Here is a 23,119-nt window from a genome sequence, read left to right as displayed (position 1 = left end):
ATTCCATCTTGCAGGGAAGCTCCTTAAAATTCAGGAAGTCTCAGAGTAACCATATTCACTGGCCCCTCCTTCCCAAATGAGGATGCTGAGAGACAGCATTGTAGTGGCCGAGCTGCTTTAGACTGAGCCACCAGAAAAGGACACTCTCCACCCTATCAAGCGGCCTGTAGGCTATGCAGTGTGCTCCAGGGTTCCAGCATTCACGAGCTGTCACCCACACTGGGGTGGACATTGGCCTGTAAGTAACCCCTCACTCACACCCTTTTAAGTACCCCAATAAAACTCATTGGCTCATCATTTGGATGCTGGTGGTATCGTCACTTTGTTCTCTCATCAGTGCTCTACCTGGAGTGAGAAGATGCTTGCTCGTCTAAGTCACCCCAAGAATGGTGTCACACAATAGTAGCTCAGGGGTACTTTCCTAGTACGTGTGAGGCCTTGGGTTCAATCCCAAGAATCAAAACATAACTAAATAATCTTAACTATACCAGCCAATTAGCTAACCCATATTAACTTCCTTAGATTCATGGACTATGTGATACCTAGTTTTTATTTATTTTCTTTTGTTATGCATAGTATCAGTGTCCCATAAAACATGTTCAGTACAAATCCCTACCATTCTGTCCACACTTCAACTCTGTTCTCAGCACAATGCTATCTACAGTAAAAATATGATTTATAAATACATGTGTTAGTTTGAATAATGCCCCTCATAAGCTCAGATATACCATGCTTAGTCCCTAATTGATACTGTTTGGAAGGTGTGGGCCACAGCAAGCCCAGTCTCTCTCTCTCTCTCTCTCTCTCTCTCTCTCTCTCTCTCTCTGCCTGCTGCATACAGATCAGGGTGAAAAGCTCCCAGCTACCACTCCAGCACCATGCCTGTCTGCTTCCCATCATGATGGTAATGGACTAAACCTATGAAACTGTAAGCTAACTTCTAATTGGATGCTTTCTCTCATAATAGTCGCCATGGTCATGATGTCTCTTCACAGCAACAGAACATAACTAAGACAAATGCCAAGTATATCATTTCCCACTTACTTACTCATTTCTAGTCATAGAAACCCAGTTAGATCCTTTCTAAAATGTTTGGTTTGGTCTAGTCTCTACAGAGGCATTTATCATTCATCATCTGGTGATACATGTATTTTTTCTGCCTTTTTTCTCTCTGTGTGTTTGTTTATAGCTGTGTCTATGTATGCATGTGCAGGTGTATGTAAATATGACATATGCATGCCACAGCACTAATGTGGAGGCTAGAGGGCAACCTCAGACATCAGTCCTCACTCCACCCCACTATTCTGTTGCATAACCCAAAGCTTTAGGTGATTGCCTGCCTCCCCCTTCACTTCCCTATAGGAACACTGATGCTACATGTCCAATCTTTATGGAATTCTTGGGATTTGAACTCAGGTCTTAACACTTGTAAAAAGGACTTTTACCCACTAAGCTGTCATTGCAGTCTCCTACCCCCAATCCCCTGAGGTATTTCTGCTCTGATGAAATTGTAAACTCTTTTTTTTTTCTCTCTTCCTTTTTTTATTTTAGTATTTTGGGGTTTTGCCACATTCGTGTAGTGTCTGCAGAAGCCAGAAGAGTACATGGGATTTTCTTAAACTAGAATTACATATTTTTGTGCGCCAGCATGATGTGGGAATTGAACCCAGGTCCTCTGAAAGAACAGTCAATGCTCTTAAATGCTAGGCTATCTTTCCAGCCTCGGGTCTTAAAATCTTTTCACACAAGTAGAGAAAGGGGATGTTTACTAAATACAGGTTGGAATGGATAAATACTAATTCCGAAAAATAGTATAATTGGTTTCTCTTAGTTTTCTTTTCCAAGTTAGTCAAGACTCCATTCAAAACAGTTGAACTAGAGATGCTCTCTCTCTCTCTCTCTCTTTCTCCCAATATAATTTTTTAACTAAAAACTAAAACAATTCTAGTTCCCATAGTTAATTATCCCTGCTTAGCATATTTGTTAGAAATAAGCATAATTAGTAGAAATAAGAAGGAACAGTGAGGATGAAGGGGAAACTTTCCCAATTAACTACAGTCATGGCTTCTGTGCAAAATGTGTTTCAATAAAGACAAAGTCTTAGGAGAGAGGATGATAAGAAAGGAGATGAGGTTGTTAGTGTAGAGTTCAAGCTGATGCTGACACAACCAGCAATGAATAGAAAACCACAAATTAGTGCTCATGTACAGGAGAGGGTGGGGTCTGGAGTAACACCTGGTTTGAAATCTGGTATGCAGCACCACACCTAGCCTTTTTTTTTTTTTTTTTTTTTTTTTTTTGGTTTTTCAAGACAGGGTTTCTCTGAATTCCTTGGAATTCAGGCTAGCCTCAAACTCACAGATCCGCCTGCCTCTGCCTCCCGAGTGCTAGGATTAAAGGCGTGCGCCACCAACGCTGGCTTTACACCCAACTTTTGACATAGGTTCTGGGGACTGAATTCAGGTCCTTATGTTGCACAGCAAGCACTTTCACAACTCCGCCATCTTTCCAGCCTGACTTCCTAGTTTTTCAGGAGATTAATAAACTGGAATTATAAGGTCAAAGGATTTTATTAAGTGTTCTTGTTATATATTCTAGATTCTAGAAGTGTCATAAAAATGAACACTTTTCCTAACGTTTCATTTCTCTGCAACATACTTCCCCAGCACTATCCATTTCCTTCCCCCTCCGCCTCTCTTCCAGGTTCCCTGTGAGAAAATTCACCCATTTTCTAGATTCTGACTCAAATACAAACTCATGCACGAAGCCACTTGGATAGGATAACTTGTGGCCCTTTTCTCTTTAAAACCCACAGAACCCATTTCGCTCAGTCGCCGGTATACATATCTTATCACCATCATTTCTGTAGCCTTTCCTAAGAGCAGCTCCATGGCTTGTGAGTTTTTCTTATCATGTTCTACACTGTGCAAGTAATAAGAAATCAGAATACATCTGATGAATAAATGAACAAGCAAGCAGTTAAGATTTAGCAAGTCGTGGCAATTACAGCAGAAGAGGGCACTCAGGGTGCATCTCAATAACAGAAGTACCATAACTTGTTAAAGATGAAAACAGTGTAATGAAGTGTCTGCCTGGAAGGACTGCCTTCATCTTTCCAAACACTTAATAACCAAGCTCACAAAGAACCCATCACACTTAGCACACTGAGTTGAAATGAATCTATAGGCATAAACCACACACCAATACATATAAAACTAAACCCTTGGATTTAAGTCATAACAGAAAGCCATAGTCATTCTAGTCACCTTCTTCATGTTCCCTCCAAGGGCAGGGTAAGGGGGCTTGTTGACTTGGCTCCAGTTCACTGGCACACGGATCATCTCATAGAGCTGAAAGATCACCAGGGCATCTGCAAGGTCACTAAAACAGGAAGGAAATGCTCATTAGAAGGGGAAAATGTCAGTTACTACCATTACACTGCAGATGGACACCTGTCTTTAAAACAGTCATTTAAAGCTTATAATGGCAAGGCATTTCATTTGACCTCAAACTTCCAACCTGAGAGTCTGTCCAACCTTTTCATGTTTACAAGGCATTTGTACATATATACACATACTTGTATACATGCACACTTACAAAGGTTCTTGGTTTTTTGTTGTTGTTGTTTGTTTTTTGAGACAGGGTTTCTCTGTGCAGCTTTGTAGACCAGGCTGGCCTCAAACTCACTGAGATCCACCTGCCTCTGCCTCCCGAGTACTGGGATTAAAGGCGTGCACCAACACCGCCCGGTACATACAAAGGTTTTTATTACCACTGTATTTATATATTTGAAAACAAACGTCCAGTGTTAGAAAGACTACTGAGTCAACTATCCTTACTATGAACTCTGGGGTTGCCCTCCGATATGTTAAATTTGGTCTGAAATACTGATATAGAAAGTTCTTTAAGACACATTGAGTATTTAAGAGCAAGTGGCTGGACACTCATGGTTTGATCTCAGTCAAAGTTTTTTTACATATGTAAGGACTGCTAAGAGCAATCATTTGTGAGCAGGAAAAACAGAATATGAGAGGGAACAAGGAGGAATTGTACATTTTATTTTATTCTATACACTTACATTGTTTGAGACTCATATAATAGAATGAGTTCGTGTGTTACATATTATGATTTTTCAAAACTTTAAAAATAGTTATAGGAAAATTGTAGCTATTCGGTGGGTAGCTGTTCCTGTTCAACAATAAAAATTAAGAGGAAGGATTTTATAAGGAAGTAGGAGTTCTGAATGTAAGAATACTAAAAACACTTTTACTCTGGATTCAGAAAATACATTCTCCAAGAAGCTTAAAGTCTGTCCAGTCTGTTGTCGGCTCTAGATGTGAAGGAAAAAGCAGTTATCAGTGCAGCAAGCAGTTCTGGGAAGGAATGCCTGGCTTTTCCCCTCCATAGCTTATTCACTGGCTGTGTTCTGCTATAGTTCATATCAGAGTTACTCTTCCTTCTCTGGGCACACACCATACAGCCGTGAATGAATGAAGTCAGGTTCTGTACTAAGCGATGGAGACATCTAATGTACATTTGGTTAATTAAGATCTGAATGGGCAAGCTGAAAGCACATGCACATTTAGTCTGCAAAAAAAGAGATCACTAAAGTCACCATGTAAGTTCTGGGATTTCACCTATTTCTTTTTCTCCTTTTCTTTCTTTTTTTACTTTAAGTGCATTTACCCTCCTATTATTTACTATGCTATTATTATTATTACTCATGTTCTGCACATTAGAAACCCAAGACTCAGACAGATGAATAATTTCCAGGACATTCACAATAAATTCCAGAACCAAATGGTGGGAGAAAAGTTCTAGGACTAATAGTTCTGAAAGTATATTTAACAGCTTATTTAAAGAAAAGAATATTTAGCTAAAAATTACTGTTACTGTCAATCTAGTTGGTTTGGCATCAACTGAGTATATAATAGGTGGGAAACTGAGTGCTAAGGGTGGGTTAGCACCCAAATTCACAGACACATGCTATTGCCTACTGTTTTTCTATCTCCAAGGGCTTCCTTTAAGATTGTTACTTGAAGATCTTCTGAAAGTAAACTATCTTTCTCAAGAAAAAAATTGCATATGCCTTGATGCCTTTACTAATATTTCAAAGACATCATAATAATAATCAAATATCTTTTTAACTTTCATCCATTGAGAACTTTTGTGTTCTCAGCATTTATAAAAGTTACCTTGACTCTCAACAAATCTTAATCCTTTTTAACGTGTGTATGTGTGTGTTATGTGGGAGATGCGTACATTTTTATGTACACATGACCACCAGAGGACAAGATTAGGTGCTGTTTCTCAAGAGCTGTCTACCTTGGTTTTTGAATCACCTACACTGGCTGGCCCACCTCCTGGCCTCTATAGGCACTGCACACACACAGTACCCAGACAAACAGGCAGGCAAAACACCCATACTCATAAAATAAAAATAAATACATCTCATTTTTTTAAAATATTTAACCATTAATGATAAGGAAATACATGTCCACTGTTAGAAAATAAGACTGACCATATTAAAATGATATTCTCTATTCCTACTACTTAGACTTGTATAATATATACTTCTCAAGACATTAAGAATTCACTTACAAATTTATATGTAGTCAATTTGAAACTAAACTAGATCATACTTAGACCTGTTGCTGGTTTATTCTCAATAACATACTATATACATCCTTTCAAATGAATTCATGAACATCTAATCATATCTCTCGCCAATGCTGTAGTATTACCTGACCTGCTCCTATAACAAAAGCTCTAGTCTAATTGCAATACATCTTTTCATCCAGCTAGAAACTAAAGAGTTTTGTTTTTAAATGTCTATTAAAATAATAGTTATTAAAATAAGACAATGCTGGTTTCAATTTTAATTAATATTTTAATAAATAGCAAGGAACAGATATCCTTAGCTAGGACCAGCAAGTTGACTGTAGGTAAAAGGGCTTGCCGTGCAAGCCTGATGACTTGGGTTTAGTCTACAAGTCTACAAGTCAAGACAGATGAAGATAACTGATTCTAAAAAGTTATCCTATGACTTCCATATGCACACCATGGTATGTATGCACACCAATATATAACAATATAAAATATAATTGAAAAGAAATCCATAGTGAACAAAGTTTTTCTGCTAAAAATGAATCTTAATTTATTTATTCAGTTCCTTCTTGAAGATATGTTGTTGGTATGGAAACTGTTGATAGATTTAGTAGACTCTTTTATTAAAAATGCTGAAGTAGAATAGTTTATCCTGCATTGTTGTCTAGGCTATATTCTTAACCTCTGAGCCATCTCTTCAGCCCCCATCAAGTCTATATTCTATAATAAATCAAAAAGAAACATTTTTCTCTTGCTCATGCCCAAATAGATACATGATTACTACTAGCACAGAGCACAGGAAATAATAACTATTTTTTGTAGCCCTATTAATGTGCACAAAACAAAATTAGAGTTACTATATTACCTCATTATGCCATTCCTGAGTGTATACTCAAAGGATCCATAGATATACTTGCTGCATATTTCATAATATCTAAGATATGAACCAGCCCACATGTCTATCAACAGAGGGATGAATAAGGTACATATGATCCATACACATAGTGTAATTTTATTCAACATTAAAGAATAATAAAATTGGGACATTCGGGGTTAGGGATGTAACTCAGTGGTAAAATGTTCACCACTCACGTACAAAGCCCTAAGCCTAATCCTCAGTATAACAACAAAAAGTAAAAGATCACCTTGCATGGCATTAGGGCACACATGGGAAAGTAGGTGAAAGTGGAGACTTTTGTGTTACATGAAGTACGTCAGACATGAGTCTCTCAGATGTGGGCTCTAGACTTAAACCCACACATGGATGCATGTGTAGCACATGAACACAGAAAAGGGATGGTGGAAAAGGAGGAAAAGAGCTAAAAGAAGGATCTGCAGGCAATGAACTCAACTAGCAAAAGTGGGACGAGGATGGAGTGGCAGTGGCGGTGAGTAACAGCAAAGTAGAATGGTACGTTTTTGGGAAAAGGAAAATGAATTTTAAAAATTATCACCCAGGAAAAGGAGTTATTTCTACAAATAAGGAAAATCATAAGTGAAAATGATAGTATAAATAATGATATAAATAAATGAAAAACTATGTTATGGTGAAAAATAATGATACATAGATGAGGACAATTAGATACTACTGTTATTCTAATCCTTAGTGCTGAATTAATTTCTTATTTTCATGATCAACTACAAAACACAGACATTTACTCATTATAACATAATTAAATATTATTGTTATCACATTGTCTTTTTATATAACTCTCAAAAAAATCCCAACCAAACAACCAAACAAAACAAAAACAAAAATGCATTCCAAATGTTGGCTAAATTCTTGTAGTTTGAGAAAACATCCTCATGTCAACATACCTAGAGGGGAAACTTAAGTTAGACCATGACAGTAAGGCTGAAACAGAGTCAGCTATTTTACCTGTACAAATGGTTGATGTATGGGTTGACCCCCAGTGAATTCATCCAGTTCCGAAATGTCCTCTCTTCCTTGCTCTCCCCTAGGGTAGACGAAAGCCCACACTGATGATTCAGGCCAAATAAATAAGAACTGTGCTTAACGAATCCTGTTAGGATAAACTGGCCACTTTGTCTGATATAATTTCTTTAAGGGGAAAGTATTTCTCATCCCAACTACCTAGGAAGCCTCCATTTGTCCTCTCTCCATCTAGATCCCCTTGATGGAGGTCTGTGAACTACTACTGAGCCATGGGTTTTTCTGTTCAGGGACGCAACAGACAGTATAAATGCAATTTGAGTAGCATAACATTACAACCTGGTTTGGCCAGTCTTTTAGTGGTGAGCAAGGTAACAGACAACATAGTAAACAGACTAGAAAATTCTACTTTCCTCAAATGCAGTATTCCTACATTTGAGCAGATTATGGTTAGACAGGAACCTTTCTGGGCACACAAATCTAAACTTTACAAATAATGAAGGGGAGAGAAGATTTCAGGAGATGTAAAAAACATGCAGTGAGGAGTATCAACATTTTCCAGCTTTCTGAGTGACTTTGGATTACTACTGTTGAAAATTTAAGAGGAACACGGACCACCAACAGCATTTCATTTTATTCTGAGATACATTTCATCACTGTAAGTTACTCGGCCCCCAAAATCATCTCAAGGGGATAACTCAATGGGTAATTCTGCTTAACCTGTCTCCCTGATTATACATTATCTGTTTAAAAACAAGCAAAACAAAACGAACAAAGAAAAAATAAAACATGAGTATGGCATGTACAATTCAGGGAGAGACGTGAGCTCTCCCACCTCATCTGCCTTACTGAACTTACTGACAGCAAATGGTTCTAACTGACTACATCACGTCTTACTCTTTGACAAAGCAGGGTGGGGGAGGGGCACAATAAAATAACTTAGATTGTATCTTATCACCAACTCCCTAAAGTTAAAACCTTTATACTTCTTAATACATTTATACTTCTCACCATTTCTAATGCACAGGCCAACATAGGCCACACCAGACTTAGGTCCATGAGAGAATTACAGTGCCATTTGGCATAGAAATCTATAACCACCTAGACTCCAGGATTCATTCTTAGTCATGTCTACAGTCAACTTCAAATTAATTGCCACAGAGAGTAGGAACCTAAATATCCACAAAGAGCCAAAGCCTTGTACAATCTAAATGATTCTATTTTCCCATCATATATTCAGTAAATAAACTGCTCACCCTATTTCCATGTAGATTTTCAATGCTATTACCTAAGTTACCTATACAATTCTAGCTTTATTAACCAAATAATTTCTTGCTTACATTCTATGCCCTCTAATTTCAAAAAGTAACTGATCAGTTTGTCATATCTACTACACTACTTTATACTAAACAATCTACATGGAAAACTTTTTATTTAAAGAGCCAATTCAAACTAGTGGTGCAAATTAAATCCCTGAACTGCTTCCAACATAAGCACATTACGTTCACTGCTTGACAAATGTGACTTGGATTGCCTTTGCTTCTTTAATTTACTGATACCATATCAAGAAGATACACCACCACCACCCCCACCCCTCAGTAATTAGGAAATGTTTACACTGTTTCTATCTAGGAAAATGCAAATTAAGCTTTTAAATTACGAAAGATGGGTGTCACAATTTTGACTAAGATATTCAAAGTCTATTGAGACTGTTGATACAACAGTTATTTGAAAAGACATTAAACTTACATGTAAAAGTTTGGAAACTGTTTTAAGTTTTGAAGATTTGCATTTTTTTTCTGTTCTCAACTAATTGTGCTATTTGGTTTTTAACACATGAAAAGTAAAATAGATTTTCTACATGAGCATTTATTTACTGAGTGCCACTTAAATCATCTTAGTACGTAGATGCTCACAGCTAGAAGCACTATGCATTTGTGCAGGAGCCAAAAAAAGCATTTCAAAAACATATGTATTGCAGACTAAAAAATGCCTTTCCATTGTAGACAACTAAAGCAACGTGTGACTAAGAATCTTAATTTCTAACTACTGGATAGCACTAAAAATATTTTTAATTTGCAAGTCAAATTGGCAAAAGTTTTAATAAAATAAGTATATTTTTAAACTACCTTATTAGGAAGACAGAAAGAGAAATAACGTACTCCACACTCACTGAATGTACCATACTGTCCATGGAATGCTATTCACTAATGATCATGTCAAACCTCTTCTGGGACTCTTCGGAGTAAATATTATTACTTGTGTGCTATATACATGAAAACCAAGGCTCACAGCTGGGACTCAGGTATGAAAATGGTGGAACCATGATTTGAACAAAGTCTTTCTAATTTTACGGTTTATTTATTTCCTATCACCACAGACAAATTCACAGATAGTCTCTCTGTATGCAGTGTTCGTGTTTGGCACAATTTGACATGAAGGCTTAGCATGTGTTAACTGGGCTTTTAAATTTCATTAGTTCCTTCTAGGCGGAATTCTCTGCCAATGAGACATACTAATATATGAATTTGGGGTGTGGTAAGTTCAAAGCTAAAATTTCACAAGGATCCATAAAATAACAAATTTACAGGGGAAAATAATCCAATGACAGCCACCTTTGGCAGCCATGTCAGGACATACATATGTTCTAAGTAAAGACGACTGGTACATATTTCCCACAGCATCCCAACAAGCAGAGGGAATACCAGAGGAAATCCGTAGCAACCGTGCTCACACTGAAAACTCTCAAAGCATGCTGAGCACTAGCAAAGGAACCCACACGTGACAGAGAAGGGCAAGCAAGCTGGGAAAGGTATTTAGCAAAGAACTCAGTAACTATAAAAAGCAGATTGTTTTAAACATGCCACTCTAAACAATGCCTTCTGTTGTAAGACACAGGGGTTCTGAAATTTCCCAGACTCAGAAAAAAAAATAATAATAATCTTCCTTTTTGCCTTAATTTTTAAAGTTCTGGGGTTTTTTTTTTAAACCCTAATTTTTTCAGTTCTGTTTTTTTTTAACCCTAATTTTTTCTTTGCTTAAAACGTGAATGGATTAGGTTAATTACATAACTAAAAGTACCTTTGATCTGAAATTTTAGTAGTTGTGATACTGTAATCACGAAGTGGTAGGACATTGGAACTCTAGCTTTGGTAGCCCAAGGCAAAAGATGATGAAGGTGACTCCTCATTCTGTCTCACTGGGGAAGACAGCAAGAACAGGCTGCAAGGAGGGCACACTCCAACATTAAATTCCCCCTTTTCCCAAAGCCAGACAAGTAGGCTTTAGGATTGTCTCCCCCTCTGACAGCTAGCAAGGCTGCCGCTGTTTTTACTCATCTTTTCAATATTAATCGTGCTCACGTGGGTGAGGGTGTGAAAATGGGAGAAAGCGGAAGAGAGTCCAGGCCACAATGACAAGGACAAAGAACTGGTTACTGAGAATGTTTTGTTTTGTTTTGTTTTGTTTTTTGCCATTAAGACAATTAATATATTGTAAACTTCAATGACATTTAGAATATGCAACATAAATAATATGAAACAAATTATGTTGTAAACTATAAATCCTTTCAAAGGCACTTATGATAAAAAAAAATAAGATTTGACATAGGAGAGAGATAAAGACTTTACATCAAATCATGAACTCTAATTGTCAAAACTCGTTTCTAATATGTTTACCACAATATCCCATCATTATAGAAGGCAAATTAGATAGAGTGTACATAATCAAAGCCTAGCTCTACTAAATAAATTTCATTTGCATTTCTTGCTTGTAGTCATTCATTCTATAGGTGCATTAAGACAACAGAGCATGAAAATGCAAAACAATAAGTATCAACCCAGAGGGAAAGAATAAGTGCCACTAATAAAAGGAAAATTCAGAATGAATATATTTATAGAATATAGAAAAGTACTAAATACAGTACCTACATTAGGAGGGGTCAAATCTGCATTTCATGAAGCAAAACAGGAAAGTATTATATTATGAGACAGATAACAATTACCTACATACAATAAGTAATGATAATTTTTTCATACATTCTAAAAACATTAAAAAGAGCAATAATGAAGTCAAACTTGCTTTCAAAGGCAAAATGCTATCAAATGTTACTTTTTCTAATAGATAAATTCATTCTCTACATTGATGGCAGAGTTATGTTATGGGATCATTTATGAGCATCTTTAAGTGTCTGATAGTTTTTACTTAACTCTTCTGGAGAGATTGGCAGGTAACTAAAAGCTACTCAGCATTTTCTTATAATAATACCCAGCAATCACACCCTGTAATTTGAACTTTCTGTGACTGCACATGCTCTCTCTCTCATTCTCTCTCTCTCTCTCTCTCCCCCCTCTCTCTCTCTCTCTCTCTCTCTCTCTCTCTCTCTCTCTCTCTCTCTCTCACACACACACACACACACAAACATGTCTCCTACCAGAGTCCCCTACCCAGGACAGTTAAGTAGGACAATACCACAGAAAGAAAAACAGTAAATCAACTCAAGGCAGAAAGAACATACCTTCCAATAAATTGATATCAATATCATTGTTATCAGGCTTGTGTAGGCATGGGTATGTGTTAAAGAGATTTGCTACAAAGGCTAGATTTAGCTTGGGGTTTCCTGAAACCACATCTGCAGGGGTAACAAACTGTCTGCAGCCAAGCTTATCGGCTTCCTGAAGCATGAATCCAGCACGCTTCAGGTCGTTTTTCTCCTAAAAAAGCAAATAAAACAAAAATGGTCAATATCAAACTTTTACTGACATAATTATTTACACTTACACACACACACACACAAATATATAATATTTACAAGCAATTACAGTTCCACAAATGCATCAAATAATAGCAGAATGTGAAAGAATCACAAATCAACCTCCCATTTATTTTAAATATTTTAAAGTCTCTTGGAGGGCTAGAGAGATGGCTCAGAGGTTAAGAGCACCAGCTGTTCTTCTACAGGACCTGTATTCAGTTCACATCACCTACATGGAAGTTCACTACTATCTGTAACTCCAGTTACAGGGTAACAGATGCCCTCTTCTGGCCTCTTAAGGTACCAGGAACTTACATGGAACACAGAGGCAGAAAGAGGATGGAGGGGGAAGGTGGGGAGGATGAACAGGTAGAGGAGGAGAGAGAGTGTGTGTGTTATGCTATCAATTTCCCTGCACTCACTATTCAGACTCAGAGTTGGAAAGGAGAATCACAGAGTCGCCAGGAGTTGGGGGAGTTAATGGTTACTGACGGATGGAAAATGCTCTTGAGAGACAGTAATGACGGTTACAAAGAACTATGGGTGTACTGACTGCCACTGAACTATACACTCAAAAATGATAATTATATCACATGTACTATTACTACAGTATTACTAGTTTTTAAAAAATCACTTACATTAAATCCTGAAAGATCAATATCAATGGCAGGTCCACCATCTCGATCACCTTTAGGAGCAATTTGATTAAGCAGATGAAAATAGGCCTTTGAATCCTTCAAGAAAAGGAGAAAATGGCAGCATTAGTAAAAATAATTTTAGGAGAAAAAGTGTTCTCATCTCAAACAAAATGGTGTATTAAACAACCTAGTGCACCATTACCCAGTTCCTGAATACACAACACTACTTTATACTTCAGGCTTCTAACAATGCGCTCTTACACCCTACACCTGGAGCTTCTAGCAATGCTTGGCCTATACTTGGAAGTCCCTCCCCTTACATTTTCATGCATTTACATCACCAAGCATCAATGTCATGTAGGGTAGGCTTAAGCCAAACATTTACTCTGGGAAGGCTTCACTGGCCTCTCATGAATGAACTGCCCCCACCCAACACCCACCCACACACCCACCCACCCACACACCCACACACACACATTATACTGCACGCTTTTCCATCTCTATATATAAACTGTGATCTCATTAAATTACATTACCTAATGTAGTCATCTCCAAGTATGGCTGCTCTATTTTTTCTCCTGCTCTATTTTTTCTCCAAGCATACATGTAGCTCTTCCCAGCAGGAAGCCAAGGCTTTTTCCCTCCCCGATTATTTAGGCTGCCCTGGCTGTTTACTCTGACCAAACAATACTCTGAATGTTCTGGGGATTTCAAGATCCAAATCCCAAGGAGCTCCTGGCTCATCCCTCTTGAAGTTCACCTACCTAAAATACCCAACTCTCTGATATTCTCAGAGTATGAGGAAGCTGAATCTAGCCACATGGAAAGGCCTGGCAGAGGAGACACGTGACCAATGCCTTTGTGTACCTTTCAGATCAGCCAAACTGACAACTGATCCCAGAAGAGAAATGTAGGAAAGAACTATCGACAATTATCAGTACACAAAATTATGAAAAACACTAAGTCACTGTTTGTTTTGGTTTGGTTTGGTCTGGTTTGGTTTTATTTTTCAAGGGAGTCTCTCTGTGTAGCCTTGGATGTCCTGAAAGTCACTCTGTAACCAGGCTGGCCTCGAACTCACAGAGGTCCACCTGTCTCTGCCTCCCAAGCGGAGGGGGATTAAAGATGTGCACCACCATAGCCCCTAAGTCATTGTTTTAAGCTAGAAAATTTTACATAGTTTGCCAGGTCTAATTGATAAACTTTTCAAATGCCATCCTTTACATCAGAATACCTGGTGTACTGTCAGGAGATTCTTAATATCTGAATGAACCAAACTGAATTTTAAGGAGATTCAGACTAATAAGCTTTTAAAACAGTAGTTAATACCTGAAAACTGAGAAAACTATATCACCATTGTGGCAAAATGTGACTGAAGGCATTGTATTTAAAGAGGAAATATGAATGAAAGGCAGCACTATTATTTTTCCAGATTATTCTGGAAAAAATAAACCACAGAGAAGAAAAGTCACAGGGACCCATTTTGGCATTGCTTATGGCAGTAGTGAACTTGGAAAGTTACTACTAAGTGGAAGTAGATGTTATAGTTCCTTGATAAGGCTCTCCAGTAGAGAAGACAGTGTTTCCAAGGTTAGGAGACATACCATAAGATCCCCATAGTCAACAGATTCCCCATGACCTCAGACAACTTGATTTTCTATTTGCTGATCATTAGCAAAATGGGAGAAGAGTGTTGAATCCATGGGACTCCAATCCAGCAAACAGATGCAATAATTCTTAGTTCCTTATAATTTAGCGGGCCAGTGACAGGGGAAAATGCTTTAATCTGTTAAAGTTAATATCCCTTTTATCTCACAGTCAGTTGTCTTATTTTAAAAGTCAATAAATCAGCTTATTATTTTAAAAGGTGTTTGTGAATATAATGAATATAATTAGTAGCATTCAACTCAGGCAGGAAAAGATAAACCCTCATTTTTTGTCCCCAGTACCTTTGTGAATTCAAATTTAAGTCTGAACCCCCTATACTTCTTGTAGCCTACACTCTTAGTTCACTGTAAAAAAAAAAAATTGAATGTTAAAATCTAAACTCTGAGCCAGTGAGATGGCTTGGTGGGTCATGCGCTTGCTGTGGAAGCCTGGTGTCCCGAGTTCCATCTGCAGGACCCACCTGGTAGTTAGTAGGAGAGAATCAGCTCCCACAGTTCGTCTTCTGGCTACCACACACATATTATGACATATGCTCCCCCACCAAAATAACAGTAACAATTATATGAAGAATAATATAATTTTTCAAAAATCTAAACCTTAATGTCCTGGCTGAAGTTGCTGATGGTACGCCATCCTGCATTGGTCAGATGGTAGTTCACCCAGCGTAGCAGCAACTCCTCAGGAGAAAGCTTCATCAACTCCTCCAGGTCCTCCCCTTCCTTCAGCAAGGCAATCAAAGCTAAGAGGGAAACACGGAGATGTCAGCTCTTCCTTCACGGGCTATCCACACATGAAGAGCAATGTATCTGATGAGCTTACCTTCATTCCTAGAAAGCTCAATATCAGCAAAAAGACCAACTTTGATGATCTGCCAGAGAAGCCCCAGGACCAAGTGTGGCTTTCCTTCTTTCAGATCCTGTGCACCAATGTTGACCACGGTGCACCCAATGGCCGAGGCGGAATTCAGGGCTAGATTCAGATTTTCCTGAATTGCCGAAAGAAATACACAGGTGAGAAAATATTTCTAAAGTCTTATCCACAAAGTTGTTTGTAACAACTGATTGAAAATTTTCAGATTTTTAAACATAATATTTACAAAACTAAACTACTACTAGTGAAACGCGCATGGTTAACTATCATCTAGATAGGCTAATGAGTGTTGGATTTCCATCTTTCGTCCACACCCCCAGCAAGCACCCACTTCAAGCTCTATGGTTGTATATCCTCTTGGTTATATCTGCTGGGTGTTCTTACAGCATCTCAAACCTGGCATGTCCAGAATACTCAGCTCTTCTTGCCATCCTTCCCATCGTCCCTCATAATGTCAGTTCTCACTGTCTCAGTTGCTGGGTGAAAGCTTTTGTCTTGCTTTCTTTCTACCCAACCCAGAAGCCCAAGCTGGGTCTTTGCTTTGCCTTCCACAGCCAGTCACCAATTTCTACCAATGTCAGAGGTATTTACCTCTGAAACATGCCTTTCTTTGGTAGTTTCCTAACTCTGAATGACCAGTCTCATGCTTCCCCTGCCCAACTTGTTGCCAGTAGAGCTCCAGCATCAGTTGGCCTATGGAAATATAGATCAAGGCTATTCATGAAGTTTAAGACCTTCCATATGTGTCCTGTCACTACCATTACTCACATTCTCTCCTTTTCCCTTGCTCAGTTACTCTCTTGCTCTCTCTACTCAAACTGTACAGGACCTTTGACTTTGAGGCAGTCCTCTCCTTCCACTATGTGGAAGATCAAATTCAGATAGTCAGGCTCGGCAGCAGGCAACTGTACCCACTGAGTCATCTTGCCAGTGTAGCCAGTTGCTTTAAAACTCTGCTCAAACACACCTAATCTCTGAATATCTTACACAAAATAGACCACCACACACACTCTGTATTTTTCCCAACTTTACTCCTATCTCTCTAAAATATTATATGTCACCAGCCAAGCAAGGTGGTACATCATGCTTGCGATCTAACACTTGAGAGGTAGAGGCAAGAGGAGAGAGAGTTCAAGGCCAGCTGTGGCTACAAAGCAAGGTCAAGAATTGCTGGGTGACATGGCATACTGTCTCAAAAACCAAAGCAACAAACAAACAAAAGAGACAAAGCAATCCTCAGATCCACTCACACAAACTAGGCAATGCAATGCAATATTAACATACCTACTTGTTTCTTCTTATATCTCCTCCAGTTAAGAACTATTTTATTTTATTTTATTTAGTGCTAGGGTTTAAATACTGGGCTTTACTCATACTAGGCCAAAACTCTACCTCAGAATCCCAACACCTGTACAAGTAACGAAGCAAGAAAACCCTTCAGCACCTTTAGAACCTCACAATCCATTACTTCAAACCAATCTGGGGAAGGGCTAAGGAGGCTTATAAAACATTTAATAGCTTTAGATGCTTTTAAATACCCAAAGTCAAATCAATACAATTTTCAGGACACATCCTCTCTGCAAATTTAGACTTGACCACTAACAGTTTCCTAGCCTTTCCTTCTAGAGTATAAAGAATGTTTGTCTACTTGTGACTCCCCCAGAATGCATCAGCAAGGGGAAAGAACTAGGTTTGCAATGATTACAACAAACTTAATCTTATCATAACCCATTTCATATTTGTTGACACCATGAAGCTATGTTCCAAAGAAGTATGCAAGAGCATTAAATTGAGTGTATTCATTAATAAGAGTCACAACTTTTTACAACTGCATTTAATCGAGGTTTGCTTACAGTTTCAGAGGCTGCTAGTCCATGATCATCTGTGGTGATATATTGTTTATGATCTAATAAAGCCACTGGAGATCAAAATGCAAAGCTAACCCACAGCCATGGAGCCAGGCAGTGGTGATATACACTTTTCATCCCAGGATTCAGCAGACAAAGGCCGATGGATCTCTGTGAGTTCAAGGTCACCCAGGGTCACATTAGAGTGAACCAGTCTAAAAGAGAAACAGCTCACACAAAGGAGATCTCAGCACTTAGGATCCCACACCTAAATTGGCAGCTGGGCATTCAGCATTCAGTCTCGGAGATTTATTCTCCAACCATGCTGAGGGCAGGATCAGCCCTTTCAGCCTGAGATAGAGGTAAGAGCTAGTGGCTGGCTGCTTTGCTTTTCTGATCTTCATCGGCTTTATTAAATCATAAATGATATATCAACACAACCATCATGGTGGGAAGCAGAAAGGCGTGGCACTGGAGTAGTAGCTGAGAGCTTTACATCTGGTCTGAAGGCAGCAGAGAGAGAGGGGGGGGGGCTGGGCCTGGACCTGGCATGAGCTTTTATTTTTTTACTTTTGAAACCTCAAAGCCCACCCCCAGTGACATACTTCTAGCAAGTCCACACCTCCTAATCCTTCTAATCCTTGCAAACAGCTTCCCTCTCCGGTGACTGAGCATTCATAGATGAGCCTCTGAGAGTCTTTCTCACTCAAACCACCACAACTGCACTGGATTTGTTGTTCTTGTTGTAATTGTTTTGTTTTTGTTTATGTTTTTATAATTGGTGGGGGTGGTTTTTACTTTTCAGTAACAGACAGGTTAAATTTCTTGTAGCTTGTAGTTTTTTATTGTTTGTTTTTTTTTTTTTTTTTTTTTTTTCTGTTTTGAGTCTCCTACAGCCCAGGCTCTCCTCAAATTTATTCTGTAGATGACCCCTAACTCCTGTTCCCCCTGCCTCTGCCTTCCAGTGCTGGGATTGGAAGTGTACACCATCAGCTCAGTGATATGCTCTAAATGAAATACTCAGTGAATATTAATTATTATGTTAGCAGTCATGAAAGGGGAAACTGGCAACTATAAATTCAGGCTTTGATAAGGCCCTAAAGAACAATTAGCACAGAAATAAATACCTTGTGGAATTACTAAGACATGACCTAACTGCACAGTGCTCTCTTCTAACCCACAACTTCTGACTGGGTTAGCATGTCATGTGCCTTGTGTGCAATCCTCAGTGTGAAAGAAAAAGAAAGGAGTTGGAAGGAGAAGGATGGAAGGGAGAAGAGAGGAGGCGGAAGAGGAAAGGAAAGAGGGAGGGGAAAGGAAAGGAAAGAAAATGGGTGAACACTGGCATCAAATGCATAATCATCAATAAAATAACTGAACTGTAATATAAACCGAATATAATTAACTTTAATAAAGAAACTTACCCAAATTATGTAAAATCCCATTTTATTGTAAAATAAAGCTGAATTTTTATTTAATAAATAAGGGGCAGGGCTAGCCAGGTATAGTGGTACAGTTTTAATCCCAGTATTTGGGAGGCAGAGGCACATGGAGGCCAGCCTGGTCTACAAAGAGAGTTCCAGACAGCCAGGGACACTATACAGAGAAACCCTGTCTCAAAAATCAAAACAACACAAAAAAAGCCAACTTTAAAAAGGGGGGGGGCAGGGCTATAGCTCACTTGCTTTACAAGCAAAAGACCCTGTGTTCAACTCACATCACTGAAAATTGTTTTAAAGAAATTTTAAGTGGCAAATTATTTTAACGTCCCATCCCTACTAGATACTTTTTAGCCTAGTCACATATAACCAGCAGAGTACTCACAGAGACCGTGAATGGGGTGAGTTTCTTCTTATTGATGGCCCTTTCATCAATCGTATCTGGTTCCGATAAGTTGACCATTTTGCTGAGGAGAAAATAGTGATCATTTAGATAAAAATTTCCAGACATGTTTTAATTCGTTGTGGCAAGCAGTCAGATTAGTTACTTTCAACAGTAATAGTAAGCCTTTCTATTTTATTGAGCTGCGATTCATGTCAGCAGCTTCATTTGAAAACCTAAGATATTGTCTAGGTCCTGAAGCACAACTGCCCTCTCTACAGCAGCTGCCTGCCCTCTCTCTATAGCCACCTGTGCTTTCTGCATGTGCCCTGAAGCACACCTGCCCTCTCTCTACATCCACCTGCGCTTTCTGTATCTGAATCTTCACCAAATGGTCATTAACATTAGCAACCTGAAATGTAGACAAATTCTGAAACAGCCAACTTTCACAGAAATCAACACACTGTGTTGTCTCAGAAGTGAAGGAACAGAAGCAAGCCTCAGTTGAAGACTTCAATAATTTAGACATTTTAAAAGGAAATATTACAGATCTTGTCTCTATGTTTCAGAATACATTTTATCTTTGGAAACTAAAATAGGAAAGTACAGATTTGAGTGACAGACATTCTCTACAAATTGAGGGATATTTTATAGATACTTATGGGTAGGTTTGGGGATTTTGTTTCCTTTTTAAGTAAATTCTCTCTCTCTCTCTCTCTCTCTCACATGCACACATACACACACATACACAACACACACAAAAAACACACACTGAAGACAATAAGCCAAGGTACTAAGTTTACTACAGGAGGTATTCATATTTGTGATATGTATTTTCTACTATATATTTTTTAATTAAAATATTTTAAAGACACCTGCATTGTATAAACATTTTTGCTGGCACTTGGTGATGAATAGATAGCTCATCAGTTAAAAGCAGTTCTTAGCCTGGCAGAGGACCAGAGCTCAATTCCCAGCACCCACAAGGTGGTTCACAAGCATGTATAACTGCAATTTCAGGGATCTGATGATGGGAGATGTCATTCGGTAATATGTTTCTCTTATTGGTTAATGAATAAAGCACTATTGGCCAATAGGAAATCAAGATAGGTGGGACTAGGAGACAAAGAGGTTTCAGGGAGAGGGAGGAGGAGATTCAAGATGAAAGACCAAGAGAACAGAGGTCTGGACCCTCTCTCCAGTAAGATGAGACCACATGGAAATACTTAGATTAATAGAAATGGAAATAGAAATAGAAATAAATAGAAATATTTAAGACAGAGTTAGTGGATAAGAAACTAGTAAATGGCCAACAGCATTATATCTAATATAGCGTCTCTGTGTGTTATTTGGGGCTGGCGCAGCTGTGGGACCAGGCTAGCGGGAAAACATACTCATAACAATCTGATATCTTCTTCTGACCTCTGCAAGCACCAAGCATGGGCACACACTCATGCAAGCAAAATACACACGCAAAAGAAAACATGTGCTGTGACTATACACATGTGATAGACATGCAAAGATAAATGCACTCTCTTAGAAAGTTTACAGTGTAGACAAGGCAGAAAAAAAGAACACTGCTTCATTTAGGCTTAATGAAGAAGTATCTTCCTCCTAAGTTTCCTCGGGCTCCTGCCCCCACCAGTAAGTACTCTTCTCTGGGGAAGTGAAAAGAAAAACTACATCACCATTTTGCAATGCATTGAAGGATTCAGACACTTCCTGGCAGGATCATGGCAACAGACACAAAAGGCACCATAAAATAAAATAGTATATTACAAGGGAAGCTCTGAAAAGTATATGGTACTCAAATTTCTAGGCAATCATGACTAAGTCAAAAGAAAAAGGATCATCCAGTTGCGGTGTTCAGGAATGTGAAAGCACGAAGCTCCTATGAGCAGATGTTCAACTCACCAAAGAAGGATGCCATCTGCAAGCGATTTGAACAGGCTGTCATCACTGGGGTTCATGGGCAGAAGATGGCTACAGTCTGGGTCATTCTCTAGAGCTTTGTTTATCCAGTTGACAAAAGCTACTTTTTCTTCATCTGAAAACAGAAAATCTCAGTTGGCAAACTTAACTTCACAGCATTTACCACACTACAAGAACGTACTTGCTCGTTTCTATTAAAAACTATCAAGCTAACACCATTAAAACACTACTGAGACACTCTCAATGATGTAATATATGAAGGAAGAGGGAGTCATTGCACTTTCACTCAACATATTAGAAGGGAAGACATGCACCTTAAGTTCGTATAAAATACATATGGCTTGATGTTTCAAAAAAAAAAAAAATCTTTCCAAATGCGAACTGTTTCTAAAATCACATGAATTAGAGACATACAAGAGGTCAAACACACACACTTACATATAGAATGTTTAAATCAGAGAAAAGGGTAAGAAAAAATTCATGGAAATAAACTCCATCCCTTAAAACAAATTAATACTGTTGTGATCTGATCTGGGGCTTATACAAGTATTGAGTTAGGACTGGGAAGAAGGTGGCCAATGAGAGTGGGAGAGGAACAATATGGTCCAAATATATTATACATGTGGATGGAAAGGTCACAGTGAAACCCAGGACTAATATAAACATATGAGCGTGCGTGCATGCGCGCGCACACACGCACACACACACACACACACACACACACACACACGAGTTGATGTGTTTCTGGAGCAAAGCTCTTGCCTAATATGCAAAAGGCTTATTAAAATTATTAATATTACTTTGGCTTTCATAAAGAGCAAAAGACCCAGTGATCCTATCAGAATGGACACATCAGGCAACATACCCTCTATTCAGTTGCTGGATCAAAAGCAGAATCAAGTATCTCCACTCTTGGAAAACAGATGGGAAAAAATGCTTATAATAAGCCTCTCCATTGTTCCTAGATCAGCTCTACAAGTCAAGACTGCCGTCATGATTAGAAACGCACTCAAAAGTGGTGAAGAAAGCTTGGTACAGCTAAGCGGTACAGTACTTCCCAAGTATGCACAAGGCACTAGATTTGATCCTCAGAGATCACTCCCTAAAATCCTTTACAACTATGCCAGACATCATAATTAAACCCATCCAGAACTGAAATACAAACAGCATCTGTTTCGTTTTCAGTACTTTTGATTTGACATAAAGTAGGAACACAGAGCTTTTCAGTAATTCTGGTGTTTGTCATATTGGCAATGCTAAACTTGAGATTTATTTAAATCTGATGTCACAGTGTAATACATCTGCAGCTTTTTTTTCTCCCTCCACTGTATATAAAATAATGGTATGAATCACAACAGCAGCTTAGACTGGATGACATGTGACATGTACTAAATGAATCAGTGATTAAAAGGCCAAATTCAATTACCTGAGTAGGAATGCTGTGTACCCTCGCTGGAAATAGATGAAGTTCCCCCAATAGCAGTAATCCCTTCCCTTTTGTTAATTATCTTCCGGAATGTTTTGCTGATATCTTTGCTTTTTAACTCTTGCATTAGCTGGAATGGAATATAAGTAAAATTGAGACATTCTAATAACATGAAGGACATTCAATGCTTGCATTTATTTAAAATGACACCAACATAAATATGAATTGGGTGTCCTAATACTTAACACTTGTGTAAACAGACAATTCTGCTATTTTATCACTTATACAAAAATGGACTAATGTTTGTAACCCAACAATGGGAACATGTTACAACTGAGCTGAAACTGAACACACTGAAAATATTATTGACCAGCGAAGGTCTTTTATATTACATCTCAAGAAATCAGTACATGATAGTGATTTTAAGATACTTTAATGGAGGCAGACCTCCTGTCTGAGCATCCTGAGTATAAATACATGCTCATGTAAGTAAGTCAGCATTTGTAGGAAATACTAGAGGCTTACAGAAACTCCTTCTCCCAGTTATTCACTGGGCTCTACAAAGACCAGCAAAGCTAAATTAAATAATTTCTCCATGCAATACCAGTGATGAGTTTTTTATGCAAATCTAATATCACTTTATTCTTCCCACTTCAGTGACTT

General features: G+C 38.4%; 1 protein-coding gene across 2 annotated transcripts in view; it reads right to left on the bottom strand.

Annotated features, from left to right (window-relative positions):
* The window catches only part of Pls1 (plastin 1), an 82,405-nt gene that overhangs the window by 8,019 nt on the left and 51,267 nt on the right, over positions 1-23,119 (bottom strand). For both annotated transcript variants that reach the window (XM_051206983.1, XM_051206991.1), the window contains exons 4-12: positions 22,457-22,586; positions 21,013-21,145; positions 19,102-19,183; positions 15,380-15,545; positions 15,157-15,299; positions 12,893-12,988; positions 12,018-12,213; positions 7,487-7,565; positions 3,267-3,381 (exon numbers count right to left, since the gene is read on the bottom strand). In XM_051206983.1, coding sequence (XP_051062940.1) covers positions 3,267-3,381; positions 7,487-7,565; positions 12,018-12,213; positions 12,893-12,988; positions 15,157-15,299; positions 15,380-15,545; positions 19,102-19,183; positions 21,013-21,145; positions 22,457-22,586 — 1,140 coding nt within the window. The remainder of the gene's footprint in view (positions 1-3,266; positions 3,382-7,486; positions 7,566-12,017; positions 12,214-12,892; positions 12,989-15,156; positions 15,300-15,379; positions 15,546-19,101; positions 19,184-21,012; positions 21,146-22,456; positions 22,587-23,119) is intronic.

This window comes from Phodopus roborovskii, unplaced genomic scaffold, assembly GCF_943737965.1.
Source record: "Phodopus roborovskii unplaced genomic scaffold, PHOROB, whole genome shotgun sequence".
NCBI classification, from domain to species: domain Eukaryota; kingdom Metazoa; phylum Chordata; class Mammalia; order Rodentia; family Cricetidae; genus Phodopus; species Phodopus roborovskii.
Note: the sequence above shows the minus strand (reverse complement) of the source record. Positions and strands in the feature narration are given on the sequence as shown.